An 18076-nucleotide genomic window follows, 5' to 3' on the forward strand; every position below is an offset into this window, starting at 1 on the left:
AGAAAGTCAGAAGCACATGGATTTAATTTTGTTCCAGTCGTAACTCCAGCTGCCCATCAACTGAAATATGAAATATTTTGAATAAATTGAACAACAAAAACATAAAGATTAAAAACATGCTCTCCTTCAGTTCCAGAAGATATTCTATATAAGCTATGTCCACCTTTTGTTGGGCATTATTAACCTCATCCAAGTTTACTTATACTAGAACATTATTTACTTGAAAAATAACATTATCTGAACTGGAATATGCTACTACGATATCTAAAAACACAAAACACCATGACCAGATCAGGTTTCGTATATTATGTTACAACAATGGGTATGCTGGCCAAAAGATTACTTCTGAATATTTATAATTGTATCTTTCAAACTCAAAAACTTTCTTACAAATTTATTCCTTTGTTATATTAATTCTAAAACCTGAAAAAGTTAAAGATCATCCGGTTTACATCGACCAATTACTCATGTATTTTTAAAACATTCGAAAGAATTCTCAAATTGAGAATGAGAAGTCCATGACAATGAGTGCATTGTTTATTGACAGAAAAAGTGCCTAGGACAAATATATATATATATATATATATATATATATATATATATATATATATATATATATATATATATATATATATTGTTATGATGTATTGTTTGTTTGAATGATGAGCAATGAGTATTTTTAATAATATAATATATAGGGTTTTTATCGCGGTTCTCAAAGAATTAGTTTGTAAGTACTTTTTAAATTATCTTTATTAGATCTACTATGAAACACACATATATATCTAAACTAGCTAATGTAAATTTAAAATAAACTATCTTTAAATTGATATTCTTATAAAACTAATTAAATTCTATAGACAATGTTAAATTTAAACAAACTATCTTCAAAATTGAAATTGTTATGACACTAACTAAATTATATTAACAAAATTTTGTACCTTTCTTTCACTGAATGCCTAAATGAACTGTTTTCCACTATATAGATTCTAATCACCACTGAATGTCTTCGTACTTCGGTTATCCTTGTTTTTGTGAAATTACTTTTTCCAATTATCAGCTTCTACCAATTTAAGATATATTTTTCTTCACCAGCATTTATAAACCACCAAGCAAACCAGCAAAACAGCATTTATATTTATTCTTCTTTTCAATATACCAATATCCAATTATTATAAGTTGATTTATACTAATCTCCAATCATAATATAATTTTAATTTCTTCCAATATTCTTCTAATATACTTTTTAATCTTCAATAATTATTTGTGTATAATTATAAATGTGCATAATTTTTAATCTTCATTTAACTCACTATATTAAACAATTGGACTATTTGTAACTGATTGACTGTCTTGAAAATTCTGAACAATTGACTTCACTAACTAAATGAGTCTATCTTCTACTAACTTTCATAATAAACTGGCCATCTTGAATCCAAATCACGGGTATTTATATCTTTTCAACCTTCCAGAACCATCTGGTAAGAAATCATGTTCGATTTAGTTCTATTTCTTCTATATGGATGTTCTCGAAAAAAGTATCTGTTCGATCCACCGACATAATCATTATTCCAGAATGTTCCAACATAAACAAAGGTCAAATTCTGCATTCTGGAGAATTCGTTAATGTTCTATTGATAATTTTGTTGACATTTAGGCTTTTCAGATCAGAATAAACACTTAAATCAGTAAATATATATAAATTAAACATTTTAAACTAACATTATTATTATAACCCCACTTAAATTCGTAAATATTCTTAAACGTCACTTCAGAGTATGTATATCTGGTTGCCTAGTCACATGGCTCACTTAAATATATCTACAACATCATAATTACTAAAAAAATATACTTTTTATATGCTTATTTCTTAAAAATGCCCTCACATAAATATATTTTTATTAAATTCTCTAGTATATAACTTCTTAAAATAACCAAATACTTGTTATATCTAAAATTATCTAGTATATAACTTATAAACTATTTTCTATAAACCGCAATCGTATCAATATATATATATATATATATATATATATATATATATATATATATATATATATATATATATATATATATATATATATATATATCTACGGCATAAAGTGGACTCCGCCCATGTTAAAATTCAGGTTCAAGTGAGCTCCGTGGTCAAGTGGCCACCGATATACGGAACTCACTTGACCATTCCATAATATTGGCTCTGTCGATTCGTCAACATGTATAGTTTCACAAGTTTTAAAAATTTTGTGGAGCCCTTAAGTACCCCTGTATCATGAATGTATATCGCTTAGTTCACGTGTATATATTATAGGGGTCGTTCAGATCTTGTTCCGTGTATATTGGAACCATATGTATAACGGTTTAAGTAAGCTCTGATAGTTTGGCAACTATGGGATTAAGCCGTTTATTTCCAGCGTGTATTCTAAACGGTTCATATAGACTCCTTACTTTTGTTATCATTCATACGCATTACAGTATGTAACAGATATGTGTACTACCAAATACCTGTTTTTGGTAGGTACGTGCTTTTCTAAAAATAGATTTATAGATACAAAAGGATTTCATTACCAAGTTGGATGTGTTTTTTCATATGCGAAAATTTCCTGTATGTATTTTGTTAACGTGAGTATGTCTTTATACGTTTTAGTTAAGAATCCGGTTAATAAGAACTTCTTTTATTTCATCCATTGTTTCATGATATCTTATATACAGCTTTTTTATTATTTTATTTCTTCTATTTTATTATTTTATTTTTTTCTGGATTCTATTTCTTATTATTCTATTTTTTAATTCTGAATAGAAGGTTATCTCAAAATAAATATTTAAGTGCTAAAATACGAGTGAATATTTTTTTGTTAAAATGGGTAGTAGTGCACAAAAAAGGGAAGAATGATTAATTTTTCTAACATGAATTATACCACTTCACCAATATTACATATTTCTGAATGTTTTATCTCGTATTTAGGGGTAATATGTAATCAATATAAGTGGAGTTAGTGTCAAATTTGCAATGATCTTTATAAGTAATAGCTTACTGACTGTACTTTACGTGTTCAGTTCACATAAATAAACCTTGTCCCTTCAAAAAGAGCGATTTGAACGGTAAAGTTAACTAAGAAAGTGTGATAAGTCTTGTACCACCCCACATGCACACAAGTTAACCGGTGTTTGCAGGCAAGAGTCCTCCTGGCAGATTTAAGGAAGATAACTACCATAAGGAAGTTCCGTTCGAGGGATCAGATGGCGAGGAGCAGCTTATATTTTTGTTTGTATATCTTGAAGATGTGTTGATATAGCCAGTTTTTCCTTGATTCTAGTCATAAAATGGGCTGGTATTCGTATAGTGGATGTCACGAATCTGGACTTTGTTTTTTTTGCTCTCTAGCTACTTATCTTCGGATATTAGGTGGATTGATAGCTACGATATTGTAGAGCTTATGTGTGGATGTGAGTCTTAATATTCCCTGAATTTGGCTGACTAATTTATAACTAAATATTTTATAAGTTATTTAAATAACTATTTATAAGCGGCATTTAGATTAACAAATACCACTCCTTATACCTGATATTTTTCGTACTTCTCTTCGCTGTGTTGGGCAAGATTTAGTATTTGTGACATATATGATCTAACCTGTCATATATAGCCACTTTTGTCTTTTAATTTGAGTTTTTCTTCTATTATCGGTTTATATTAAGGATCATGTACAGAAGTATTCTGTATAGCTGACAAAATAAAAAGATATATTGGCCGATAGCTTTTGTGGTCGTTGGAGTTTTTGCCAGGTTTAAGCAAGGCAACAACTTTGTCTTTGCTTTGCTTGTCTAAAGACTTTGGATATTAGCCATTGTTGTATTTTTAGTTCAAATTTTATAGTTAGTTTTGTGCTCAGATTCTCAGCCAGGAGCCGTAATATTGTTCATTATATACGTGGATAGCGGATTCAAGCTCAACATCGTTGAAAGGTTCTCTCAGCTGACTGGTTTTGTTTTCTCTCATTATAAGTTTTTCTTTGCTTCTTTGCCTGCATTTAATATGTAATTTTCAGCGATTAGCTTAATACCAAATACCATAGGATTGGCCATCTATGTGCTTCCTGCATTTTGTTAAGCGCATATGTAAAGTGGAGTGTCTTTATCTCTAGATATACTCTTAATATTTTTACACATAATTAGAATAGTTGGTCCTAAAAAGGACCGATTTGACAAAAAACATATTGAACGGGTGATTTAAGAATTAACGATTACTTAATTGTTTATTACCCAGGGTACGCCCGATTGCGGTGGTCTTATTAGTACTTCAATTTTCGTGAAAGCTTCTACTTTAACCTTCATAAAAAATGACTAATCTTTCACTTTTCTGTTGCTGTTATTTTAAGACGATATTTCGAGTCAGATTTGTATAGTAATAACTATAGTCAATATATAGTCTCTATAAGTAAATGAGTTTGTGGTATCGGTTACAACTCATATATATTGATAATGAGGAAATAAACAGGTTAAAATAGGTTTAGAAAATTTTACCTACATATATCGGCACCATTGTTCAGGAGATGGGTTTATCCCAGAGATCAAAGGTTACATACTTTTACAGGCGTATTCTAGGTTCTATTTATATATTTTTATTACTAAAAAAGTGTATTTATAATAAAGGCCTTAAGCTATCTGTAGATTCCATGAATATTAGAATCTATGGAAATTAGCAAATTAAAAAATACAGACATAATTCTGAATGACCAACTTGAGACAAACAGTTATCCCCTCCTCAACTTATTCAGTTACAAAATATGACGTGTAAACGCATACCTGTTTAATTGTTAGATAAAATGAATTTCCATCAAGTAACGGTCGAATCTATCACTTACTAAAAGAGTACGAAAAGACCTGCTTATGCTTTAGAGTATTGGTACTTTAGTACAAAGTACCCTTTGCTTTTGCCAATTACTTTGTCACTTTCTCAGCAATGGGTCTCCCTTTTGCTCATCAATAATGTTCCCGCTCGATATAGTTATTCTAAGATATTCAGATTTCACTATATGCTCTACATTTGGTTTTATCTCCTATTAATTTACAACTACGACGAAATCGTTATAATATATCTGATGCATTGATATTAAACTGGAGTAGAATACTTGGTAGATAATATTTATTTGTTTTGAGTATACCTACCTAGTATTTCTCTACATATATTGCGGCTTTTTTAAGCGTACACACTCTTCCATTATAAATCAATATACCTACGAGTGATACTAAGACACAAGCCCTCATCTCTGGCCGTACTGCTCATTTATAGGTCAATCCGATACAATTATTATTTTTATGTAAATTATTTAATTTTTCTCTTAAACTAAATTCCATACCTTTACTTTTGCTACTACCTACTATTAACAATTATTTAAGTTGAATACGTTTTAACATAATATGATTGTGCTTAATAGATATTTAATATTAATTTTTATTAAATACCCCTATTTTTAGGCAAACGCGTAGACAAGTAAAGTTTAATCCTGCCGAAAGCGAAACGTACAAAGCTCTACAAGAAGAAGAATTGGGTGATAATATCCAAGAAGTGACTATTCCACCACAAAGTAAAGTGTATGCTCCAAACAAAACAATTCCCAGTAAGGTAAACAAGAACTAAATTGCTTTATTTAGCTTACCCTGGCCAGCTTTGCAAGTATCAAATATTTTGGCTTTTTGCAGACCTACATAATGAGTAAGCATTTGAAATAGTTTAAAAATTGTTTGTCTGTACTGTAACAGTTTGACAATCACTTTATATTACAAAAAAAATATTTTTTAATATAAAAACTATAATTGTTCTGAAGCTATTTTCTTGTGCCATTTTAAAGTAATTACTATTTAAATATGGTAATAAGCCACAATTAAAGGTGAAAATAAGTTTATTGACGTTTCAGTTTCCACTTCGGAAATCCTTCTCAAAATACAAATATTAGTAAATTTAATTAACATAATTATTCAATTATAGTACCATAAGTTAAGTTATTGAATTTAATTAAATATTACCCGCAAAATATATTTTCTTATAATTTACAATAATATTTCTTTTTTTTTTATTTAAAGAAATAAAGTCGCATCCACCCAAAGGTCATTCCTGTAACATTTGTAATAATATTAAATTTAACATTTGTAACAATCAATCATTGTAACAATTAATTACAATTTGTGAACAATTAAGCATTTGTAACAATTAATTAAGTTAAATTGTGTGTAACATATTTATACATTTTAAGTAACTTAATAAATTGTTCGGAACTAAACTTTTGTTGAGGAGTGCTTTCAGGTTATTTGGCAAATTGTAAGACTGTCTTTGATTTACATATTTAGGACAGTCTATCAAGAAGTGCTTTATACTGCCTACTGTATTGCATGTTTCGCATTTTGGAGGTTTACTATTTGAGAAGAGATAGGCATGAGTATACCTACAGTGTCCAAGTCGTAGACGTGTAATAATAGTTTGGCATCTTCTAGTTCTGGCTGTGGACTTCCATGAAAAAAGATCACTTTTGATGGTTCTGAGTTTCGAACTAGAGTCATTCCACTCCCGATTCCACGCACTTAACACCTTATTCTTGAAATAAACTTTTAGATCGCCTGCGATACTCCGACACTCTGTTTCTGATGTGTTACTGGTGATAGCGTTACGCGCACTAGTATCTGCTTCTTCATTCCCTTCTATGCCTATATGAGATGGTATCCATAGGAAGTGGACTCTTCTGAAATTTTCTTGAGTTTTCATTAATTCGGCCCTGATAATTTTCTCAATGGGGTGTTTAGGGTATACATTTTGCATAGCTTTGACTGCGCTGAGAGAGTCAGAAAGGACAACAAGGGATGTTTTTAATTAATGTTAGCTTAACTGAGATGTGTCACTTTCCGCTTCCGATGCCTCACTGCTAATACAATTATAGATTTTTTTCATTATAGACGTGAATTTACGTTTTATGGATCTTTCCTTTAAATGGGGATAAACTTGACTGAGCATATGGGACAAAGCTACTAGGTCTGTGGTATATTCTTGAAATGTGGGTATAGGATCTGCTGACCCCGTGATATTCATTAGGAGCATGGTAAGTTGATCAACGTTTAGAGGGAAAGGTAGAGGGTGATTTTCTATGAAGTTTTTAGCAGGGTCAAGTAAGAGAGAAAATGAGCATTCAGAAGTGCTTGCTGAACTAATTTTAGCTTTTTTAGATTTTGCTTGGACTTTAGGTGGTGAAAAAATGTTACATTCTTTTGAAGATGGATCTGCTTCAGGTGAAATAATTTCATCAAAGTTTCTTTTTGGTTGATTAATTATGTGACTGTTCTTATTTGATGCATCTACTTTGTTCGGTATCTCCGGGATATTAGAAATAGATATTTGTTCACATTGAGAAGGGTTTGTGTCATTGGATGCTTGCAAGGATATATTTGTTGCGCTGGGTACCGATGCTTCATTGTTTTGGTTGGGGTTTAGTTGAGCTAGTGATTCGGAGCACTGTGAAGCGATGTGTCCTCGCTTCTTGCATCTAAAGCAAACTAAACTGTCTTGAGAAATTAATATTCTATATGTCATGTTGTCAAAAACAAGAGTAAATGACTCTGGTAGCGTTAGATTGTGAGGACTGATATAGATTTGTCTTAGAAAACTAAGGATGTGATTGTACTCAGGCATAGAAGCACTTATTTTGAGGAAGGTCATGGGGGAGACAGGAACTCTGCCGATTTTTTGTAACTCACTGATTAACAAGTCGTGCGGTATTGAAGGACATACGCCGGAGAGCACAAGTCGTTCCGCTGGTGTAACTAACCTTCTTGCTCTGACAATTTCACCTTGTATTTCTATTTGACCATGATTATTCATAAAATCGTCCACTATTTGTTTATTGGATAAATACATACATATGTGATTATTAGATAATCTAGAACAGAAGATTATATTTTTCGGTTGAATTATATTTCCAAGTGGGAGAAGGTAGTCTTGAAGTTTGGTGTTTTCTAAGGCACTAAAGATAATTGCTTGGGACTTTAAAGGAAATTGCACTCTCGACGCTGCCGAAGAGTATGACTGTGATGTGTTTATTTGATTTTGATGGTCTTGTATTGTAGAACTGTTGTGTGATTACATGTTTGAATTCATTTCGATAAACTTTTGTGAGTGAGTAATAAAGTAAGTCCGACTCTGTACACCTGCTAAAACAGGTATATCGGTCTTTACTAAAGGCGGTTATTTACTGGTAAAACTGGATTTGTTTATTGACAACAATAACAAATAATTGCAATTTGCTGACTTTAATGCTAATTTAACTGGATATTATGTAAGGAGTTTGTACACTTACAGTTTATTTCAATATATCACTAAGATTCACAATTTACAACTTACATTAAACTGTGTTAATGTTAAAAATATTCGGAGCCCATATTGAATACAACATTATAGTTATCCATGCAGAACCGAACTCTACAATAATATTACTAAAGTAATATATGACTTGATTAAAAGTTTGATTTAAAGTCCGCAAAATTTATAGTCTAGGAGCCAAGGTGGAGTTTGAGTATTCGCTTTTATGTCCCCTCGGTACCTTGACGTTTTTTTCTGTATTTTAGGTGCGTAGATTCGATTTTTCGAGGGAACCAGGGTGAAAACCCGTCAGATAATTTGTTATTAACATTTAATTGTTTAAATGATTGTATCTCCCAAACTTTTTAGCAAAATGGAAATTGTTTGGTTTTAAAAAAATGAATAAAATGGCGTTTTGTAAACTTTGATCCAATTATTCGAACCGGAGTTATAATAAATTTTGTTAAAAACAATATAATTGCAAAATAGGCATTCGATAGAGCTTTTCCAAGTATAGCTCAGCTTACATACGTGCGATTAACTTTCAAACACGCATCCCATTTTAAATGTAATTTTTTTAAGTAAACCGCGTCAACTTACCATGGGTAACACACTAAATTTTTGGGTGTTGATACAATAACACTGGCTTAGCTTAATGCATCAACTCAGTATGTCAACACTATTGTGTTATATAACACAGTAAGCCATTGACACTACTTGAAAGTTTGAAACCTTGCCTAATGCGTATGTCGTCAATAGAGAGTTATTGCAAACACAGATTTTATTCTTTTTATTTTGACGAATGACATTAAATATTTTTATAATAAAAATTAAAATAAGATCATTGAAAAAAGTAAAACGTTGAATTTAATTATTTTCTCATTTAAAGAATAGGTACCCATATTACTCGTCGTACAATATGAAAGTGCAATTATTATAAAGCTATTTTAGGAGTTGTTAAATACTTTTGCATATTATGGGTATACAAAATAGGGAATTTATGGACAATGGATTATTAGGAAATAGTGGATATCCAGTTCTCAACTACCATTGTAGAATCTCCAGACAGCAGTTCGAAGTGCTGTATAATATATCACAAATTGCGTCAAGAATTGTGAATGACAAATCTTTTGGTATTTTAAAGATTTACCATTTTAACATTAGGAATGAGATTCGTTATGTGTGTGTGTTGAATTAAGTGGACTGTAAACACTTTAGCTGTATTACTATTAAAAACTAATACTTCGTGAACTTGTAATATTTATTCTTAATAGCATTTATTGACAAAGTGAAGGTACCAAGCTGACCTCTTGCCTACCTTCCGCCATACCCATCGAGTTAGAATCTATGAGGAAGCTATGAGCATATTAACGTGTGTATTAAAAACGGCGTAGGTAGGCGTGGCTAACGGTGATACCAATATGGCGGTGGGATCATGGCCGGACTCAATAATATTAAAACTACTATAAAAATATGACTAGTTATTCAGAAGATTTAATCATAATCTACAAAGTGCAATACATTTTTAATAAACTATGATTTATTTATCCGATATATTATACATAAAGATAAATTAATACAGTCAAATACTATTAATTTATTCTCTGAAGTACGGGCCATTACTTTGTTTACATATTTGTATACTAACCTGTAGAACGTTATTCCTGAAGATTTTTTATTAACATTGCTTCTGCCACTGCAACTACGTTAAGAACAAGAAACCATTATTATGCACTATCACAATATATTATTACAGTTTCTATAAAAGTATTATAAAACTAAAAATATTCGAAAAACAACAAACGTAAATAAACATATACGATCTGTCAAAAGTTTCAAAACAATATGGCCGAAGTGAGGTCGTTTTTAGTCACGTGATGCCCTCTCCATAGATTCTAACTCGATGGCCATATCTTATATCGATTCTGCGCGGTGGGCCAGACACTTACAATATGCGCGCTAACACACCATAGGCGTACGAAAGAAACATAAAATGTATTATTAAAAAAATATGACAATATAACAAAATACAATAATGGCCTTAACATGCCGGCCGTATGTACTTTCAATATAACCAAAACGTAACATATTAAATTGCTGAATATTAAATTTTTGTAAAATATTTGTAAATTATTAGCTTATAAAAATGTCCAAGTATAAGTCTATACACGCAGTTTGTTAACGGTTAGTCAAGTGGTAATGCGCACACACGTGATACTGCACGCTTTAGTGTTCCACCTTGAATTTTCACTGTAACCACTCTAATGACATGGTCTGTACCAGGGTGAACCTCGATCACTCGTCCCAGCTGCCATTTGAGTGGTGGCAGGTTTTCTTTCTTCACTAAAACCAAGGAACCAATCTTGAGTAGCTTGGTTGCATTCTGCCCCCACTTTACTCTCTGCTGCATCTCTGAGATAACTTCTTTGTGCCAACGTGTCCAAACATGTTGACAAATTGACTGCAAATGTTCGAACCTTGATAGTCTGTTAACTGGTACATCTAATAAGTCTGGTTCAGGAATGGCAGTGAGCTGTCTTCCAACCAAAAAGTGTCCTGGAGTGAGTGCTTGCAAGTCCTCAGGATCAGAGGATAAAGGGATTAAAGGTCGAGAGTTGAGGATGGCTTCAATTTTAACTAGGATAGTGTAAAATTCCTCAAAAACCAAATTTGCATTTCCCACAACCCGTAGTAAATCAAATTTTGTAATTTTAATACCTGCCTCCCATATTCCACCAAAGTTGGGAGAATTTGCTGGAATAAAATGCCATTTAATGCCTTCTAAAGATAAATAGTTTAATATTTTGTTAGAATTTAAATTTAAAAATTGAATTATTTCTTTTAATTTCCGATTTGCGCCCACAAAATTAGAGCCATTGTCAACAAAATGCAAATATATGCCTTGTAAAGTTTAGCTCCAGTTGATCTTTTGTTCCTTAAAAAATAAGGTCCTCCATAATCAATACCCACATTGAAGAAGGGAGCGTATTGGTTAATCCGTATTGCAGGTAAGTTACCCATCAAATATTGAGTTGATTTAGGATTGACTTTAAAACAAATGGTACATTTTCTAATGACATCTTTACATAAGTTTCGACCTGATATTGGCCAATACCTTTTACGAATTGACCACAATAGATTTTGTGCACCACAATGAAATAACCTTTAATTTTCAGCCTTTAGAATTAACTTAGTTATGATATGCCTGGATGGCAGAAGTATTGGGTGTTGCTTATCAAATGTTGCTTCTGAATTCATTATACGTCCACCTACCTGTATTAGACCATCATGGTCCATGAATGGATTCAATGACAATAACTTGCTTTTATTATTAATTGGTTTTGAATTTTCAAGACTTGCATACTTTTGTGTAAAATGATCCTTTTGCACAATTTTAAGTAAAGTGCTCCTAGCACATTGTGTTTCTTTGAGAGTGAGACTACCTATTTGTCTTTGTTCCTTTGCTAGCTTTATGTTTTTAATAAACCGAATGATATATGCCACAACTCTTTGTAGTCGTATTATAGAAGAAAATCTTTTAAATAAGTCAAGATTCACTTGCATTGTACATTTATTATTAACTGATAGGTTTACCACTGTGCGTTGCTCCGGTAAGTTGTCTCTTTGTACAACATCCTTTATTGACCATTGAGAAGAATCTGTTTCTAGCCACTGTGGGCCATGCCACCAGAGTCGTGACCCGATGAGAATGTCTGTGGTGGTGCCACGTGATAATAAGTCAGCAGGATTGTCTGCTGATTTAACATGATGCCACTGATTGGCATTTGTGAGTCGTTGAATTTCTCCCATTCTATTTGCCACAAATGTTTTCCACCTATTCGATGGACCTTGTATCCAGGATAGGGTGATTGTTGAGTCAGACCAAAAATAATGTCTATCAAATTTTATTTCTAAGGAGTCCACTACCATCCTTGACAATCTAGCCAGTAATGCTGCACCACACAATTCCAGTCTTGGTAGTGTTAGCTGCTTTATGGGGGCTACCCTTGACTTAGCGCACATTAAATGTGAAGAAATGTGTCCTGCATCTGAGATACAGCGTATATAGAGGCATGCTCCGTATGCCCTTTCGGAGGCGTCTGAAAATCCATCTAGTTCTATCTGACTGTAATTTGAAAGTAATATATGTCTTGGTGTGGTTAATTTATTCAAGAAGTTGAGCCCATTTTTGAATTTTATCCACCTAGTGTGAATATGTTGAGGAACAGTTTCATCCCAAGTCAGGTTGATCTTCCATAATTCCTGGATGATGAGTTTGGCTGTTATTATGATTGGTCCTAGTAGTCCTAAGGGATCATACAATTGACTTATTGTAGATAATATTAATCGTTTTGTGATTTTATTATGCTGTGACATATTACTAGTGGAATAATGAAGAGAATCAGTATGTGCATTCCAAAAAACACCAAGAGTTTTGTTCTGCTCATTTTCTCCTAGACTTATTGAACTGGAATCAAATTCCTTGTTCATGTGGAATTGTTGTAATATATTTGAATTATTGCTCAACCATTTGCGAAGCTCGAAACCAGCTTCACCTAACAACTTACTAACATCATGCTGAATTTCTAATATTTCTTCTACTGAGTTTGCTCCTGTGAGCAAATCATCCACATAGAAATCATCTTTGATTACCTTGCTTGTAATTGGATAGTTGTCCTTGTTTTCCTCATATATTCGGTATAAATACCTTATTGCTAGGTACGGAGCAGATACAGTACCATATGTTACTGTATTTAATTGGTATGTCTTTAAATTATCATTAGGATTGCTGCGCCAAATTATTTGTTGTAAGCTTCGTTGCTCTGGAGTTACTTGAATTTGGCGATACATTTTTGATATGTCCGCTGCTATAACAATCTGATTCTTTCGAAATCTACGTAAAACTGTGAATATATCCCTTTGAATGCTTGGTCCAATGAATTGTGCATAATTCAATGATATGCCACTGTCTGTTTTTGCAGATCCATCAAATATGACACGAAGCTTTGTAGTTAAACTTTTGTTGTTGATTACAGCATGGTGAGGTAAAAAATAATTTGTTTTACCTTTGTTTTCCTTGACTTCGGTCATGTGTCCCAGTGATTCATATTCAGACATGAAATTGACATATTCCTTTCTTAGTTCTGAATTTGCAAGTAATTTACGTTCTAATGAAACAAATTTCTTGATTGCTGTTTGTTTGGATTCTCCCAACATCTAAATCTGCTGATTAAATGGGATATTTACTATGAATCTACCTCTATCATCTCGTTTTGTAGTACTTTTAAAGTGATCCTCACAATATTGTTCAGTCTCTGTTAATTTATTGACATCATTTATTTCTTCTATATTCCAAAACCTTGTTAATGAATCATCAGTGACCTCTGATGCATTGTTAATACTGAAATAATTGACAGTTGAGTTGGACCTACCCCTTGAAAGTGATAAATCTCCAGCAATGATCCAACCCAGTTGGGTTTTCTGTAAGATGGGCATGTTTGGTCCCAATTTGATTTGACCTACTGCTAGTAATGACCAGAATACATTATTTGATCCCAACAGTATGTCAATCTGTCTTGATTGATTAAACTCTGGATCAGCTAATTTTAAATGACTTGGTATTTGTAAATGTTTTTTATTAAAAGATACTAAAGGTAATTTTTCAGTAACGACAGGTAATACTAGACATATGATATTTATTTTGAAATTATTTATGCCGGACATAACTTTAACATTGACTTGTTTATTAATGTTGGATACGGATTGTCCAACACCTTTAACTGCATAATTTACATCTGAAAACGTTATCCCTAATTTCTTACATAATTGTTCTGAAATGAAATGAGTTTGAGATCCACTGTCTAACAGTGCTCTACATGTGTGTATACTGTTTTTTGAATCATATATATTTATTAAAGCTGTGGATAATAATGTTTGTGAAGATACATAATGTGTGCTTTGAATTGAAGGATTAGCTACTGATGTCTGACTCTCAGGTATGAATGGTGTCATGTTTGCCTGAATTCTGGCATCATTTATATTATGTAAATCTCTTGTAGTTGAATTCTCTTGTATTCTTTCTGAACTAACTCTATTATTAGAATGTTCTATATGTAATAGTGTATTGTGCCTTTTACCACACTTTTTACATTTGCTAGATTGACAATCAGCTGAAAAATGTGATTTTCCAGGACAATTTAAACAAAGTTTCATTTTCGTAACTTCCTCTATTATTTTTTGAATACTTAGTTTAAGAAATGATTCACATTGATATATTCTATATGATTTGTTACAAACGTGACAACCAAATTTATTTGAACTTGTATATGCACTTACTTGTCTTTTAGGGGCATGTGCAGATAATTGTTTGTTTGATTTTTCTACTTTTGAAAAGTACAATGTTTCTAAAATTTCACATTTTGTTTTTAGAAAATTATGCATTTCAGTCATTGTTGGAAGCTCGCCCTTGTGCTCAAAGGACTCCCAATCACGCCTTGTTGTTGAATCAAATTTATTAGTTAAAATGTAAATTATTAATCTATCCCAAGAATGTGTTTCTTCCCCTAATGGTTTAAGAGAACGTAAATGTTTTCAAATGTCATTAAAAAGATTTCTAAGATCTACATGTGATTCTCTTGTCAATGTCTGAAGTTCAAAAATAGAATGAATGTGATTATGAATTAATAGCTTTTTGTTTTCGAATCGTCCGACTAATAAATACCAAGCAACCTTGTAGTGGTCACCTGAGGTGAGTATGTTTTTTATAATGCTGGCTGCATGTTTGCTCAATGATGATCTAAGATAATAATATCTTTGATAATCCCCTAACTGTTGATTATTGTAAACTAAATTAACAAATGCATCCCTGAACTCAACCCAATCACTATACTGACCATCAAATTGAGGAAGGGTTATTGGAGGCAATTTAATATTTATATTATTGCAACTTCTGTTACCTGAACATGAACCGTTGCCTGAAGAGCACGACCCTCTTACTTCATTTTGTTCATTTAATTGATGATAAGTTACACAAATATTTTTTATTCTAGTGACAATATCAAAATAAGAATCTTCAAATATGACACGATCATCAGAATCATCTACAATATTTGCATTTAGACTCTCTATTTGCATCTGTAATTCATTAAATTCATCCCAAGATGGCTCAAATTTGTGTAATCTTTCTTGTAAATTTGTTACTATATCATTAGTTACTTGAGAAAGATCTAATTTATCAATAAAATTTTGCAAACGAGTTAATCTGGCCTTGACTTGGCCTCTTTTTGATAATAGGATTTATATGAAAAAGGATAATAATATTGTACTCACGATCATCAGAATCATCTACAATATTTGCATTTAGACTCTCTATTTGCATCTGTAATTCATTAAATTCATCCCAAGATGGCTCAAATTTGTGTAATCTTTCTTGTAAATTTGTTACTATATCATTAGTTACTTGAGAAAGATCTAATTTATCAATAAAATTTTGCAAACGAGTTAATCTGGCCTTGACTTGGCCTCTTTTTGATAATAGGATTTATATGAAAAAGGATAATAATATTGTACTTACCGATTTCAGTTTAATTTGTGTAAAAAGGATATTTTATAGCGACAGCTGATCTGCCATCTCCATGATTGTTTTGTTTTTTGGTTGATTGTTGACTTGACACGTGACTGTCTACTCTGCTTTGAACCTGAGACGCTTGCTGAGCGAAACTGAACCTTAAAAAATGCTTGTTATTTTCACTTGGCTTGGTTTTAATCCGGCTCGAAGGACCAATGGTTATGTGTGTGTTAAATTAAGTGGACTGTAAACACTTTAGCTGTATTACTATTAAAAACTAATAATTCGTGAACTTATAATATTTATTCTTAATAGCATTTATTGACAAAGTGAAGGTACCAAGCTGACCTCTTGCCTACCTTCCGCCATATCTTATATCGATTCTGCACGGTGGGCCAGACACTTACAATATGCGCGCTAACACACCATAGGCGTATGAAAGAAACATAAAATGTATTATTAAAAAAGTATGACAATATAACAAAATACAATAATGGCCTTAACAAAGATGTAAGTTACCTTTTGTTCAAAGAATAATACCTAACAGGTTGTTCAGTTTTACATAACTTTGTAGTTAATAGAGAAAACATGGAAATACTGGCAAAAGAGGGTGCTGTTGATATTTGAGTGTAGTACTTTTGATTAAAAACTTTTCATTTATAAATAATAATCTATAAGCCATTCGAATTTCAAAAATTAATTCTTTGTTTTATTGTGTTCACCTGTTTATATTGTTAATCCTTTATGTTGGATATCTGTTAAATTGAACACCTAAGTACTCTATTCCACAATATCTGAAGCATGATATTTGTTCATAATGTGTTTTTGTGTCAAATTTAATTTTCTATCTTATTTTAAATTTAAATTAAACTTTCATTTCAATAATTTTAATTTGGGGTAGGTCCGACTCTGTTTATTTAAAAGTAAATAGTCGATCTAGCAACATAGATAAATAATATATTATCTAGCAATTAGAAAGATAATGCCAAGAGTTGAAACTAGTTTTTTAAATAATTAAAAATACGAAATATAAATAATGTTCTTCGTATGTAGTTATATAAAAACAATGTTTGTAATCAAACTACTGCCAACTTGGAAACTGTACTTACAACTATTAACAGACCACTATACACTGCTTCTATATATTTCGGTTTATTATTTAAATTTACACTGTAAACTGCTCTTCTTAAAAACTGTAAAAGTTGTGGAGCTCAAAATATTTCGACTTGTCTACCAATAATTCAGGCCCGGAATTATTAAATGTAATTATTTCAGCTTTAAAAAAAACTTCGCAAAATTACTTTATCCTTATTAATATAAAAGTTATAACAACTAAACAAAAAAAATGTCACGAAGGGCACGAAGGTCAAGGGTTAATAGATACAGGTGACGAACAAAGTGTAGCTGGTACAACATTGTACAAACTTTTAGGAAACAAAGGACAAACTTTTAAGTTCGAACAAATTTCTTTAAAATTCGCTGATGGTTTTGGTAAAAACAAACGAGTGTTGACAACTTTAGTTGATGTTCTCATAAAGGATAAAATGGTGTCCACTAACGTTTAAACACCGTGACTACTAGTGTCTATTTTTATTTGTCTACCATCGACTTACGATTGGGATATCATTACGCGCCATCAGCTGGTAATTATGGTATTGAACGTACTTTGAGAAAAATCGATCAAAAATTCTTCCTTTCAGGCATGCGCCGTTTTATTGCTGATTACCATGATAAATGCCTTGATAAAGATTATCAAAGATATAAGTTCTCTAACCAGACACTTAAAATCGATTTATTTGGACCGTTACCTGAAGGATCAAAAGGTAAACATTGGATTCTGATAGTCGAAGACACATGTACTAAGAAGGTGGAGTTATTTGCTTTAACTCAAGCATCCGCGCAAGCGCTATGAAGCTTATTGGCGAGGTATTCCTACGATTTGGCCTATCGAGAAGAATTACCAGCGATAATGGTGTTCAATTCGTGTCTGATGTAATGCAACAAGTTTGCTATGTGTTACAAATCAAAGAGACTTTTATTCCACTCTATCAACCTTCCGCTAATATGGTAGAGCGCAAGAAAAGAAACTTAAAACCGAGACTTGCTATGCTTGTAGGAACTGAGCATAATACATGGCCTAAGAACCTACCAATGGTTATAATTTGCCA

General features: G+C 31.9%; 1 protein-coding gene across 4 annotated transcripts in view; it reads left to right on the plus strand.

Annotated features, from left to right (window-relative positions):
* The window catches only part of Zasp66 (PDZ_signaling and DUF4749 domain-containing protein Zasp66), a 548712-nt gene that overhangs the window by 447057 nt on the left and 83579 nt on the right, over window positions 1-18076 (plus strand). For 3 of the 4 annotated variants that reach the window (XM_072545345.1, XM_072545356.1, XM_072545336.1), the window contains one exon: window positions 5476-5623. In XM_072545345.1, coding sequence (XP_072401446.1) covers window positions 5476-5623 — 148 coding nt within the window. Of the gene's footprint in view, window positions 1-5475; window positions 5714-18076 lie in introns of all 4 variants that reach the window. The other variant, XR_011952064.1, reaches the window with a different exon arrangement.

Source organism: Diabrotica undecimpunctata, chromosome 1 (assembly GCF_040954645.1).
Source record: "Diabrotica undecimpunctata isolate CICGRU chromosome 1, icDiaUnde3, whole genome shotgun sequence".
Classification (NCBI taxonomy): Eukaryota; Metazoa; Arthropoda; class Insecta; order Coleoptera; family Chrysomelidae; genus Diabrotica; species Diabrotica undecimpunctata.